The sequence below is a fragment of the Oryza sativa genome, chromosome 9 (assembly GCF_034140825.1).
Source record: "Oryza sativa Japonica Group chromosome 9, ASM3414082v1".
Lineage (NCBI taxonomy): Eukaryota > Viridiplantae > Streptophyta > Magnoliopsida > Poales > Poaceae > Oryza > Oryza sativa.
In genome coordinates, this window is record NC_089043.1 from 18882635 (window position 1) to 18898578 (window position 15944).

The 15944-nt window shown below is 38.0% G+C and overlaps 1 protein-coding gene across 1 annotated transcript; it reads left to right on the forward strand.

Moving 5' to 3' along the window:
• The first annotated feature begins 633 nt into the window (after positions 1–633).
• On the forward strand, positions 634–4952 carry LOC107278854 (large ribosomal subunit protein uL2cz/uL2cy). The gene is made up of 3 exons (XM_066303979.1): positions 634–650; positions 914–1320; positions 1972–4952. The coding sequence occupies exons 1-3, from the start codon at positions 634–636 to the stop codon at positions 2412–2414; spliced, it is 867 nt and encodes a 288-aa protein (XP_066160076.1). The 3' UTR covers positions 2415–4952.
• Positions 4953–15944: the final 10992 nt, after the last annotated feature.

Sequence of the window (15944 nt, forward strand, 5' to 3'; positions counted from 1 at the left end):
AAGTGAACAGTATTGAACAGTAATTTAAACAGTAAACTGAATAGTGTTTTTGAATATTAATCAGCCGAATAAACAGTAAACTGAATAGTATTCAGCCGAATAAATAGTGTTTTTGAACAGTGTTTTTTGTCCGAAGCATAAGTGTGGTATCAGAGCCACACTTATGGCATATATATGTATATATATATATATGTATATATACATATACATATATATATATACATGTATATATATACATATACATATATATATACATATATATATACATGTATATATATATATACATATACATATATATATATATACATGTATATGTATATACATATACATATATATACATATACATATATATACACATACATATATATATATATATATATATATATATATATATATATATATATATATATGTATATGTATATACATATACATGTATATATACATATATGTATATGTATATGTATATATATATATACATGTATATATATATATACATGTATATATATACATGTATATATATACATACATGTATATACATACATGGTATATTCATACCATAACATAAGAACAATAAGAACTCGAATTCTTATCGATACTGGAACTCAGAGCATAGGAGGGAAAGTCGATTTATGGATGGAATCAAATACGCAGTATTTACAGAAAAAAGTCTTCGTTTATTGGGAAAGAATCAATATACTTTTAATGTCGAATCGGGATTCACTAAGACAGAAATAAAGCATTGGGTCGAACTCTTCTTTGGTGTTAAGGTAGTAGCTGTGAATAGCCATCGACTACCCGGAAAGGGTAGAAGAATGGGCCCTATTCTAGGACATACAATGCATTACAGACGTATGATCATTACCCTTCAACCGGGTTATTCTATTCCACTTCTAGATAGAGAAAAAAACTAAAGGAGAATACTTAATAATACGGCGAAACATTTATACAAAACACCTATCCCGAGCACACGCAAGGGAACCATAGATAGGCAAGTGAAATCCAATCCACGAAATAATTTGATCCATGGACGGCACCGTTGTGGTAAAGGTCGTAATTCCAGAGGAATCATTACCGCAAGGCATAGAGGGGGAGGTCATAAGCGCCTATACCGTAAAATCGATTTTCGACGGAATCAAAAAGACATATCTGGTAGAATCGTAACCATAGAATACGACCCTAATCGAAATGCGTACATTTGTCTCATACACTATGGGGATGGTGAGAAGGGATATATTTTACATCCCAGAGGGGCTATAATTGGAGATACTATTGTTTCTGGTACAAAAGTTCCTATATCAATGGGAAATGCCCTACCTTTGAGTGCGGTTTGAACTATTGATTTACGTAATTGGAAGTAACCAATTAGGTTTACGACGAAACCTAGAAATCGATCACTGATCCAATTTGACTACCTCTACGGGATAGACCTCAACAGAAAACTGTTGAGTAACGGCAGCAAGTGATTGAGTTCAGTAGTTCCTCATAGAAAATTATTGACTCTAGAGATATGGTAATATGGAGAAGACAAAATTGTTTGAAGCACGCACAGAACCGGAAGCGCCCCTTGTTTCAAAGAGAGGAGGACGGGTTATTCACATTTAATTTGATGGTCAGAGGCGAATTGAAAGCTAAGCAGTGGTAATTAAGACCCCCGGGGGAAAATAGGGATGTCTCCTACGTTACCCATAATATGTAGAAGTATCGACGTAATTTCATAGAGTCATTCGATCTGAATGCTACATGAAGAACATAAGCCAGATGACGGAACGCGGAGACCTAGGATGTAGAAGATCATAACATGAGCGATTCGGCAGATTTGGATTCCTTTCCTATATATCCACTCATGTGGTACTTCATCATACGATTCATATAAGATCCATCTGTCTAGAGATCGTCATATACATCTAGAAAGCCGTATGCTTTGGAAGAAGCTTGTACAGTTTGGGAAGGGGTTTTTTGAGAGAAAAGAAGAATCTACTTCAACCGATATGCCCTTAGGCACGGCCATACATAACATAGAAATCACACGTGGAAGGGGTGGGCAATTAGCTAGAGCAGCAGGTGCTGTAGCGAAACTGATTGCAAAAGAAGGTAAATCGGCCACTTTAAGATTACCATCTGGGGAGGTCCGTTTGGTATCCCAAAACTGCTTAGCAACAGTCGGACAAGTGGGTAATGTTGGGGTGAACCAAAAAAGTTTGGGTAGAGCCGGGTCTAAGTGTTGGCTAGGTAAACGCCCCGTAGTAAGAGGGGTAGTTATGAACCCTGTGGACCACCCCCATGGGGGCGGTGAAGGGAAAGCCCCCATTGGTAGAAAAAAACCCACAACCCCTTGGGGTTATCCTGCGCTTGGAAGAAGAACTAGGAAAAGGAAAAAATATAGTGATAGTTTTATTCTTCGTCGCCGTAAGTAAATACGTAACTAGGAATATGGAAAATTGCATTTTTGGAATTTGCAATAATGGGATGGGCGAACGACGGGAATTGAACCCGCGCATGGTGGATTCACAATCCACTGCCTTGATCCACTTGGCTACATCCGCCCCTTATCCAGCTAAAGGATTTTCTCTTTTTTCCATTCATCATTATTCTATTTATTCTGACCTCCATACTTCGATCGAGATATTGGACATCGAATGCCACTCTTTAAAATGGAAAAAAAGGAGTAATCAGCTGTGACACGAAAAAAAACGAATCCTTTTGTAGCTCATCATTTATTGGCAAAAATAGAAAAGGTCAATATGAAGGAGGAGAAAGAAACAATAGTAACGTGGTCCCGGGCATCTAGCATTCTACCCGCAATGGTTGGCCATACAATCGCGATTCATAATGGAAAGGAACATATACCTATTTACATAACAAATCCTATGGTAGGTCGCAAATTGGGGGAATTCGTACCAACTCGGCATTTCACGAGTTATGAAAGTGCAAGAAAGGATACTAAATCTCGTCGTTAACTGAATTCAGAATAGAAAGATTCAAAATAAAAAAAAAAGAAATAGGTAAGCGGGGAATAACCTTATTTATGACAAGTTTCAAACTGGTAAAGTATACCCCTAGGATAAAGAAGAAGAAGAGTGGGCTAAGGAAACTCGCAAGAAAAGTACCAACTGATCGTCTACTTAAGTTCGAACGGGTTTTCAAAGCACAAAAACGCATCCACATGTCCGTTTTCAAAGTACAAAGAGTTCTGGATGAGATTCGTTGGCGTTACTACGAAGAAACTGTTATGATATTGAACCTCATGCCTTATCGAGCATCTTATCCCATCTTAAAGTTGGTTTATTCGGCAGCAGCAAATGCTACTCATTATAGGGATTTCGACAAAGCAAATTTATTCATCACTAAAGCCGAAGTCAGTAGGAGTACTATTATGAATAAATTCAGACCTCGGGCTCGAGGACGTAGTTCTCCCATAAAAAAAACCATGTGTCATATAACAATTGTACTAAATATAGTAAAGAAATCGAAATAATCTTTAGATCCATCTAAGATTTGATTCCCGGTAAAAAAATAGAATAGAAAAATATGGGACAAAAAATAAATCCACTTGGTTTCAGACTTGGTACAACCCAAAATCACCATTCCTTTTGGTTCGCACAACCAAAAAATTATTCTGAAGGTCTACAGGAAGATAAAAAAATACGGAATTGTATCAAGAACTATATACAAAAGAATAGGAAAAAGGGCTCGAATAGAAAAATAGAAGCAGACTCAAGTTTCGAAGTAATTACACATAATAAAAAAATGGACTCAGGCTCAAGTTCCGAAGTAATTACACATATAGAAATTCAAAAAGAAATCGATACAATCCACGTCATAATCCATATTGGATTCCCCAATTTATTAAAGAAAAAAGGAGCAATCGAAGAATTAGAGAAAGATCTACAAAAAGAAGTTAATTCTGTAAACCAGAGACTTAATATTGGGATCGAAAAAGTGAAAGAACCTTATAGACAACCTAACATTCTTGCAGAATATATAGCTTTCCAATTAAAAAATAGAGTTTCATTCCGAAAGGCAATGAAAAAAGCCATTGAATTAACTAAAAAAACAGATATAAAGGGAGTAAAAGTAAAAATTGCAGGCCGTCTCGCGGGAAAAGAAATTGCGCGTGCCGAATGCATCAAAAAAGGTAGACTTCCCCTCCAAACAATTCGCGCTAAAATTGATTATTGCTGCTATCCAATTCGAACTATCTATGGAGTATTAGGAGTTAAAATTTGGATATTCGTAGACGAAGAATAACCAACCCTGTCTTCCCATTCTGTTCAGTAAGAGAATAAAAAATGACAAGAGCCTTATTTTCCCTAAAATCCCTGAAAAAAAGAAGAAATTCTACCTCTTTCTATAAGATTTAATGAAAATTGAGAAATCTTTTAATAAAATTGCTATGCTTAGTGTGTGACTCGTTAGTTTTTTTTTAGGGTTCAAAAAGGGGATTAAAAAAAAATAGAATGAACCCTACTATGTAATTATAGAAAATGAACTAATAACCAACCTATTGCTTCGTATTGTCGAGATCCTAACTAAGAAACAGTCACTATATGAATAAATACATCTATCATAAATGAGTAAATCTATCATATACGTGTAGCAACTGCAATTTTTTCTTTAAAAAAAAATAGGATTCTAAGTTGTGAAGCAAAACTAAAGGGGATGTAGATAAAAGGAAGGATGATAGAAAGAAGGAAGAGAAATAAGAAAGATATAGGATTCCAATATGTATGGTCTATGAATTACATCATAAAAAGCAATGTGATAAAGCATCAATATAATAAAAATAACAGAGAATTCGAAATCGTAATTTGATTGAAACAAGAAATACAAATTTCAAGGAATAACAAAGAGCGTCCCGAGTTAATAAAACTGAGAAATTGACTCGGAAAGAAATTTTTTGGAAGCTCCATTGCGAGATTCAAACCTAACCATTAAAGGAGAAGCAGTGGGAACGACAGAACCTATGACTGGATAGGATTTTCTTGAAAAGAATCCCAATACTTCATTGGGTGGGATGGCGGAACAAACCAAAAAAATTGTCTTATTTGATAAGGTTATGAATTAACAAATAAGACAGGAAAGAGTAAATATTCGCCCGCGAAATTTTTATTGAATTAGAATACTTTACCGCGATTCAATAAGAGTAAAATAAAAAAAGGAGATTAAAAAAAAAGAATTACATTAAATATAGAATATAGATAAATAAACATACACATCTAGATATATTCTAGATCCTCTTTCTTGACTATATATTTTAGTATTTTAATAAATTCAATATTAAAAACCCTAACCTTTCCTATTAATGTGTATCTATCCGTAATATTTTAGAATATTGTGGAATTAGAGAAATTTGCACACTTTCTCATTTGATTCGCGAGGAGCTGGATGAGAAGAAACTCTCATGTCCAGTTTTGCAGTAGAGATGGAACTAAGAGAGAACCATCGACTATAACCCCAAAAGAACCAGATTTCGTAAACAACATAGAGGAAGAATGAAGGGAAAATCCTACCGAGGCAATTGTATTTGTTTTGGTAGATATGCTCTTCAAGCACTTGAACCCACTTGGATTACGGCGAGGCAGATAGAAGCAGGATGAAGAGCAATGACACGATATGCACGTCGTGGTGGAAAAATCTGGGTACGTATATTTCCCGACAAACCGGTTACAATAAGACCGACCGAAACACGTATGGGTTCGGGAAAGGGATCCCCCGAATATTGGGTAGCCGTTGTTAAACCAGGTCGAATACTTTATGAAATGGGCGGAGTATCCGAAACTGTAGCTAGAGCAGCTATTTCCATAGCTGCCAGCAAAATGCCCATACGAAGTCAATTTCTTCGGTTAGAAATATAACCCCCCAAAAAAAGTAGTATTGAAAATAAAAAACCAGGTTCTTCTTTCTGGAAAGACAATATTTCTTTCATCCTTTTGCATTGAAATAACAAATTGAAATCAAAATAATATGATTCATGCATGTGTCAACTTGTAATTAAAATTCAGCACGTACATGTATATTGAAATGGAGGGATGCGACAATTAAATTATATATATACCAAGTATATTAAGCCTAGCAGTCATCTTGATAGTAGATAGTTCAATATATATAGTAGTACTGACTACTACCCAGCTATTGCATACTATTTTGTCTACGAAACTTATTAAGCTGACTGTTCTTTTTTTTTTGAAAAAAAATATATCCACGCATGCTGCGTGAATAACATGATTGTAACCGAGATACGTAGAGATTTATCATCTGTCATCCATGAAAGAAATATTGCCAACTTGGAGAACCACCAACCATTAAGATGCTTGATCCTAGCTGCACGATTGACTAATAGTTCAGTCCCAAAAAAATTAATGGGGTAATGGCAGTTTAATAATGAACAATAATTTTCGTCATGGTTAAAAGAAAACAATAATCTCGGTACCATGTACATTGTCATGCTAGGTTTTGCCTGGTTTGCCTCTATGCTCCTGTCAGACCTATATATCTACCTCCTCATTCGTTGCAAAACGGTAGCTGACATGCATATACCTATACAGTATCCATAGCATATAGTAGGAATAAACCAAAAAATGATGCTTATGCGTTTTGTTGGAAGAATCAGAACGTTACATATATTAAAGCCTTCTACTCCTACATACGTATGATTTTATTTGTACCGCTCAAAAAACTATCCAATTGCTATATATATCATGCATGTGTTGACTCCAACAATTTCCAGCTATATATGTAGGACATATATGTACGCTACTGCCCATATTCATTAATTAACTTCCTTTATGTGTTTCTTTTTAAAAAAACAAATTATATATACCACGTACAAAGATCTATACTCTGGAACATGTTAGTGATTTTTTTTTGTAAAAATAAACTATTATAATATCTCAAGTCAATACTCAGAAATCAGCTGATATATATAACACTATATGTAAGCTAGTTGCACATGACTCGTATTATGCATGGTCGAAGGTCGATCGATGTTTAAATTAGTTTCGCTAAAAAAAAAGTGAAGTCAAAATATGACCACTCTCTCTATACACAGTTTGACGTTATCAACAACTGTGTACAATTGCAATTTTTTATTATAGTTTTTACATTTCCATGCACCCTTAAAAGGTACCAAGAGGCAGTACCAGTGTACTTATCTATGAATTGGGAGCTGAGGTGACAATCTTTTGAAAGACCATGAAGCCATTTGATCCTGTCATCAAACTAGCTATATTGATTTTAAGCATATTGGACTCTGATTTTGTCTCGTAGAAGATGGTTTTAAGAGTGCTATCTTACATGAATGCTACATATATATATATATATATATATATATATATATATATATATATATATATATACACACACACACACACACACATATATATATATATATACACACATATATATATATATATACACACACACATATATATATATATACACACACATATATATATACACATACACATATATATACACATATATATATATATATACATATATATATATACATATATACATATACATATATATACACATATACATATATATATATATACATATATATATATATATATATATATACATATATATACATATACATACCTACATATATACACAAACACACATATATACACATATATATATATATATATATATACATATATATATATACATATATACATATACATATATATACACATATACATATATATATATATACATATATATACATATACATACATACATATATACATACATATACATACATATATACATACATATACATATATATATATATATATATATATATATATATATATATATATATATATATATATATATATATATATATTTATATATTTATATATTTATATATTTATATATGCATGTCTAGTAGCAACAGCTAGATAAGATTTGGTTAATTTATTAGCACCACATTGGGAATTATTTATGATTGCCATCTTGTTTGCTTCTGAAAGAGTAGATAACTTTGGCCATTGTTGATGCTATTTTGAACATAGTTCGCTGATCTCTTAATTCAATTGAACCAAGAAGCCTAGATTTAAGGGTATAAGGGGCAGACCCATGTGAGTGATGACCAAAAGTAGAGGTAAACATACAATAATATTCAATGGTGAATGCCACAGACTTATCACCGTCAACGTGACTTAACATATATACTAATATACCAGGTGCAAGCTAAAGCTTTGTTTTTTTTTAAAAAAAAGAATGGGCAAAATCATAAACCCTGAAAATAGGGATAAAAATCACATATGAATATGAAAGTAGAGACATAACACAATTACGCCAATTAAATAAAGTTTGATTCCCAGTTAAAAAATAAAAAAGAACAAACCACAAGAGAAATTGAAATGATTCATAAACTAAAATAATGGACTAGAAATAAAATTAAATTATCAGTTGTAGTTTGGCCAAATGTATTCCATATCACAAAATTATGAAACTTTCAAGGGAAGAAAAATAAATTAAGCAATATTATTGTATAGAATTAAATACGAGATTCAATACGTAAGTAATAGAGATTCATCAATGAAAGAAATATAACCAACGACTTGGAGAACCACACCAACCACATTAGGATGTTTAAAAATGAGTACTTAAAGGTAGTTAATTCAGTAATGAACAATAATTTTGGTCATGGTAAAATAAAACATTAATCTTGGTACTACGTTGTCATGCTAGGTGGCTTGGTTGCCTATTCTCCTAACTGTACCTCCGGCCTCCCTCCTGATTCGTTGCAAACGGCCGCTGACATATACATATTGTAGAATTAATTCTCATACATGCATTATCCATACATGTAGGAATAAACCGAGAAATGATGCGCATCCGTTTTGTTGAAAGAATATAATCACACATTAGATAAGCTCTACATAAGCAAGTGATGATTTTTGTGCCGCTAAAGAAACTATCCAATTGCTATATACTCCCTCCGTATTTTAATTAATGTATGACGCGGTTGACTTTTTAACCAACGTTTGACCATTTATTTTATTTAAATTTTTTTGCAAATATGAAAACATTTATGTCTTGCTTAAAGAACATTTGATGATGAATCAAGTTATATTAAAATAAATAATTACATAAATTTTTTTGAATAAGATGAATGGTCAAACGTTGGACAAAAAGTCAACGACGTTATACATATTTAAAAAAGAGGTAGTACTATATTATGTGTTGAGACTTTAAAATTTTCCAACTATCATTACCACAGGTTTGGACATCAGTGCTGGTTCAAAACTAACGTCGGTGACGATTTTGGAACCGGCACTTCTGTCTCAGCGATAATCAGCCAGCGGATCATTATTGCCAGATTGCGAGCCCACACTGATGAGATTGCAATCGGCCCCATAAGAAACACATCCATCTACCAAGAACAGATCTAAGAATTCTCCAACGGATCAATAATTTCAATATCCAAAAGATAAAAACGATTCATCCAACAGAACGAACACCAAATCAACAAAATATTTCAGCTGCCAGTGTCATTCCCTCCCGCCGCTGGCTGAGCTCCACGTGACGACACAGACTCTTCCCTATGAACGGACTCGCCGCCGCTCCTCTCGCCAGTCCTCTATCACTAGTCCTTTACTCCCACTACACCGGATCAGGTCACCTTTGATGGCCATAAACCCTTACCTTTGATGGGTTTAGGCCTGGTCAAAGAACAGTGGTCATTGTTGTGTCCAGTCACCTTTGACGGGTGACCGACTGTCAGAGGTGATAGTCATCTCTGACGGGCAACTCTGACGGGCAAGTACTCCACCGCTTGTTAGAGGAGAGGATCCTCTCCTCCCACATGGTTTGCTGTTGCCGCTAGCTAGCTCCTCTCACAAGGCCCATCATCACTGCTGGCCATGCGCAGCCGACCGCCGTGCATGCCCTCTTCTTTCCCCTTTCCTTCCTCCATGCATGACGCAACGAAGGAGGCATCACTGATGTGGTGTTTTGTGGTAGGTGTATACTATGCTTCTTATAAAAGAGAGTAGTGGTGGTGGTTCTACATACCACTTCCCCACTACCAACTCCTAGTTTTTTTAAGGGGAAAAATGACAGGTAGGTCTAGATGGTCTAAATGTTAGCTACTCCAACCAACTCTTCACTTTTTGTTGAAAGAAAAAAAGAACAGTGTAAGGCTAAAAATGTCCACATGTTAGTATCAAATACGTACAACAATTAAGATATAATAATAACATATTAATGATAATTTTTTTTATTAAAATCCCGCTGCAACACACGGGGCAAAGACCTCATTTCCTTCCATTACATGCCTGTTTCTGGTTTTCTAACGAATAGATACAAAGATCTCAAACTTGCTATGTGTTCTTGAGAAATATTCATGATTAATATTTCTAGTCAATAATCTGAAATCAGCTGATGCACCAATCGTTAATTATATGGTGATAAACGTATTCGCCGAGAAAAAAGTGAAGTCACCCCCCGGGGTCTCTCTCCCCCATTTCTCTTCTGTAGTTTGACATTTACAACTACAATACAATATGTTTTCTTTTTATAATGGAATATAATCCCGACCTTTGCTCAAAGAGCTACAACCAATTAATTATTACACCAATTCACCAAAAACTCACACCTGAATAAACAAAAGGACACACAAACTAATAAAAACTCACACAGCATAACAAGATCACAAAAATTATTGAATTCTATTTGTGAATCTCCATCCAAAGTTAGCGAGCAACTGCATAACTATTGAATCAAAATTACGACATATAACTTTCACTGACTTGATTTCTTCATCACACTTTAGTAGTTGAGCTCAGAACCGAGGCCAGTATGTTACTCTGAAAAGAATATGCATATAGGATTATAGAACATAGATGGTGTTTTATCAAAAACCATATCATTTCTACACAACCATATAGCCCAACATATAGCGGATGCTCTAACAAGAATAAGTTTGGTAGATTTTTTATCAACCCCCACAAGGCAATTCTAAAAAATATGAGATATACTATGAGGAGCATATAAACTATAAAAACTAGTAGTAAACTGTAGAGCTCTCCAAAGAAATTTTGCATAGTAACACTCCACAAATAAATATTTAATAGTCTCATTTCTCATAAAAACAACATTCAAACTACCATGTCAATTTCTCCTAGCTAAATTGTCCTTTGTTATATTGTCTGTACGTATAATTGTTTTCTTATTACGATGTGCATTAAAACATACCGGTGGTAAGTACCAGTTCACCACTGATTATATATAAATTGGGAGGTGACAGGGTTTTGGAAGACCATATTTCTCAAAAAAAAATATTATATTAGTATAGCAATTTTTGTTAATTATTTATTATACATAACGCGTGAAATTACACTTATGAACGCATACAATCACATCCTATATTCAAATTGAGATGCATGCATGCATACATATATAACAAGCCATATATGAGTGAGCTGAATTAATAAATTCCACGCAGTAAGTGGCAAGTGGCAAAGTGTAAAGTATGTAATAAGCTATACAATCAAACAAAAGTACTTCCTTAGTCATACATATGACGAATGCTATAATATTTAGCGTGCTGAGAAGCTTCACACATGACTCCATATAATTAAAACAAAACAAGACATTAAATAATGGAAAGCGTTAAATTGTGCGACGACCATGTTGTTTGACAAACTCTCCTTCTCCCTAGAAATCGGGATAAAATAAATCTATTTAGGCTGTAACCTTTTTTTCTTATCCGTGTAGATCATTTTTTTTTGTTTACCTTTCTTTTTGGTGAAATGAAAGAAGCTATAATTTGAAAAATAATATTACGCACTGTTGCTTTTAATCCTTTTATCTTAATAAACTCGTTGTATTATCTTATTGGAGTTGTATAAATAAGGCCGTTCTCCTAACACTGTTTCAGGTTCTTAAAAATATGATGCCACTTTTTCAGTCACTTTGCTCTCAAGTATACTTCTATCTAACCTATCTCCTCTTTCACAGAGATAAAAATTACTGTTAAATATAATTTTATTTGTGTATTAGAAAAAATATAATGCAAATATTTAAAATTACATTCAAATATTAAAACATAAAATGTAATTACAATATATGTTTTGAAATTTACAATCTAATTACAGTATTTAAGTGTAAGTAATCTATAGTGTGAGAACGATTTAACTGTTTTATAAAATAATATAGCGTTATATTAAAATATAGCTACTCCCTATAGTTTTGTGTGTGTGTATGGGAGGGGGTATTTTGCATTTACATAAAGGCTATATTTATAGTTTTACAAAATCTGTAGGTTTTCATCTATAGTTTCCCAAAAGGAATAAGTCCATTTTGACTACTTTAACTGGTGGCTGAATCTGAATCATATCCCTGAACCATAATCCTAGATATTTTGCCCCCCAAACTATTGAAACCGGTGCAATTTGACTCCCTCGGCGGTTTTGAAGGGCGGTTTCGCTGACATGGTGCTTATGTGGCGGTGTTGACCTGGTCTTCGTTCAATGTGGCGCGTACATGGCATTAGAATAAAAAAAATATGTGGGACCCATTTTTCATTCACACAAAGAGAAATTGTGGGACCCACTGACATGTGGGGCCCACATATCTCTCTCCTCTTCTTCCTCCTCCCTCTCTCTGCCCCATGCCAACGCGCCCACGAGCTCGGTGGCGGAGAGCGGGGATGAGGAGCAACGACGTGGAGCAGCGTCGGTGGCCCGTTGCTGAAGAAGTACCCGGCGAGGCTGTCAATGACGTACTACACCTGCTTCTTCGCACGTCATCCAGTTCCTCATCATCGCCGTCTTCACGGAGAGGGACGCCGACGCTTGGGCTTTCCACTCCGGCTTTGAGCTCTTCACCATCCTTTACACCGAGAGGCGGAGGTTGAGCAGCGATGATGGCTGGGGAGATGAATCCACGAGGGGGCTCCATCCGAGAAGGAGGAGCGGCCTAGAGGCGCAGTGATGGCGCGCCCTCATGACCGATCAGCATCAACGCAGATCTACGGCGCATCCACTCACCTAGAAGTCCGTCGCCACCGCCGCCGCCGTCATGAAGCACACCACCACCGACACCTTCGCTCCCTCGACCATCGCTCCAATCCCTTCCACTCCCCACCTCGACGACCTCCTCGTTCCCCGCTTTTACTGCCTCCCCGTCCCTTATCATGTCCCCGACCTCCCCTCCTGCTTCTGCCCACGCGGTTCAAGCAGAGAGAGAGAGAACAGATGCCGCTTTTCCTGCTTCCTCCATGTCGCCACCACAACCGTTCCATTTGCCTCTGCATCCACCTCGACCACGGCGGCGTCGGTGCCGGGGAAGCTCAAGCGGTGCTAGTACGCGTCACTCCCGATGGTTGCGGAGGTGGCGGCGGCAGTGCCAGGGAAGGATGGTGAGGCGGAGGAGACGGCGGCGTCGGTGCCGGGGAAGCTCCATGTCTGCTTTGACCACGGCAGCTGGCAAATGTGGAGGGCCTGAAGTGGAAACATGGGGACGGCGAGGTTATCCCGTATGCGGAGCTGCTGCGCGCGTGCGAGGAGGCCGCCACCGCTGCTCCGCTCCCCGCTACCTGCAGACGGCCGAAGGGAAGAGCAATGGAGAAAAAGAGAAAGAGAGAGAGAAGGGGAAGAGAGAGGGAGGAGGAAGAAGAGGAGAAAGGATGATATGCGGGCCTCACAAGTTACTGGGTCTCACAATTTTCTTTGTGTAAATAACAAATGGGTCCCACATAGTTTTTTTAATTCTAATGTCACGTAAACGCCACATCACCGCCACGTCGGACGAAAACCAGGTCAACACCGCCACGTAAGCGCCACCGCTCTACAAAACCGCCAAGGGAGTCAAATTGCACTGGTTTCAATAGTTTGAGGGTCAAGATATCCAAGATATCCAGTATTGTGGTTTAGGGATATGAATTCAGGCACTAGTTAAGGAAGTCAAAGTGGACTTAACCCTTCCCAAAACTATAGAGTAAATATGGCCCGTTTATAAGCAATGTAAGCCGAAATATCGGCCTTTACCATGGGCCACAATTTGAGATTACGCTTTTCGAAAAAATCCACTATGACTCCTTAACTAGTGATCTAATCTAATTCGTATCCCTAAATCATAATATCGGATATTTTGACCCAAAACTATTAAAACCGGTACAATTTGACTCCCTTGATGGTTTTGGAGGACGGTTCGCTAACGTGGTGGTATTGACCTGATCTTTGTTCCACGTGGTACTGACGTGTCGCTTATGTGGCATTAGAATTAAAAAATATACATGTGACCCATTAATCATTAAAAAAAAATTGTGGGCCCACTGACATGTGAGGCCTGCATGTCTTCCTTTTTCTCCATTCTCCCCCTCTCTTGCTCCCCCCTTCGCCCGTCTTGCTCCTAGGCAGCAATCTGCCTAGAGCTGGGACTTGGGCCGTGCTTTATCAGGCCGGCCCAAGGCACGACGGCCCGGCATGGTAGAAAGCATGGTCGGACACGGCCCGTAAATGGGCCGGGCTGGCACGGCCCGTACTTCGTGCTCTTTTCCACCTCTGCTTTCGATTTCTCCCCTAGGGATTGAATCTGACCTATCAACTTCATGATTGTAACTGCACTAGCATAGCGGAACTGACAATTGCCTTCTCTACTTTCTGCTCCATTACCGTGCCACCATGAGCTGCAGCATGCGCAAGAAAGCTCTGCGGCGCCCGCCGTATCTGCGAACTAAGCTCTGCTGAAAACTGCAGGTTATTTGCTTCTTTCGCAACGACAAGGTAGGTTTTTGCAAGGGAAATCTGGTCCATAAGCTGCCTTAAAAACGAGTGAGCACCCAGCATTTCGTCGGTCATGTTGAACGCATCCGTAACGCCATCAAGGTAAGATCTCTACACATACACACATACAGGAGCCAAAAATTTCAAGCGCTACTCATGATCATGAACTAAAATCGGATCACTCAAAAACCAAATGCCAATGAGCTAACGAATGAGAAGCAAAGTAGTACATGTTGAGAATATAGGCATATAATGATTCAATATATTCCATAAATAAATCATGACATTACAGATGTATACTAGCATAAACGCATCATTAGATCTACACATGTAAACTAAGCAGTAAAACATGAACAGATTAAATATGCGCAACATGTCGAACACGTACCGAGGTGGCGGAAAGACCGGTTGCTCGGCAGGAACTACTCGCGGTTGCGAGCGTCGACGAAGGCGCGCAGCACGCGAGCGGAGAGGAAGGCGAGCCGTCGCGGATGAACAGGAAGCAGTCGCGCGAAGCGCATCCCAAAAACCTTATTGCCGCCTTCTCCCGGTGCAGGACATCGAAGGCAGAGGTTCCGGAGACCTGCTCTCCCGATCGCCGGTGCACGCTGGCGAGCGGGATGGAGTAGTCTATGAGCGACGGCGCAACACAGAGGAGGAGGCAAACTCTAGATGGATTTCGTGTATTTTGCGTGAAGGCGGCAACTCGGTTTATATAGAGATAGGTCGCTTGATCAGGGCGCCCGCACGATCTCCACTCCGCGTAACCGAACCGGATAAGTCGCGCACCGGATTTTTTGGATCGCCGGTGCACGCTGGCGAGCGGGATGGAGTAGTCTATGAGCGACGGCGCAACACAGAGGAGGAGGCAAACTCTAGATGGATTTCGTGTATTTTGCGTGAAGGCGGCAACTCGGTTTATATAGAGATAGGTCGCTTGATCAGGGCGCCCGCACGATCTCCACTCCGCGTAACCGAACCGGATAAGTCGCGCACCGGATTTTTTGGAATGTTTCCAAAACAAAACAAATCCGAATTTTTCTGCAGTACGTCGTGCACACGCGCCGCCTGCCCGGCCGGTCCCGGCCGGCCCGGCGAGGCGAGCGAGCGCGCGCGTGTGTTCTCCCTCTTCTCTCCACCATACATGCTTCAAGTGGCTAGGAGGGCATCCTCCCTTTTAAGGAGGTCCCCCTCTCCTAG

Bases quoted from the DNA above. Each gene is read 5' to 3' on its own strand.
- LOC107278854 (XM_066303979.1), top strand. The intron at 1,321-1,971 runs GTGCGGTTTGAA...AGAGAAAAGAAG, and splicing joins GGGAAATGCCCTACCTTTGA to AATCTACTTCAACCGATATG.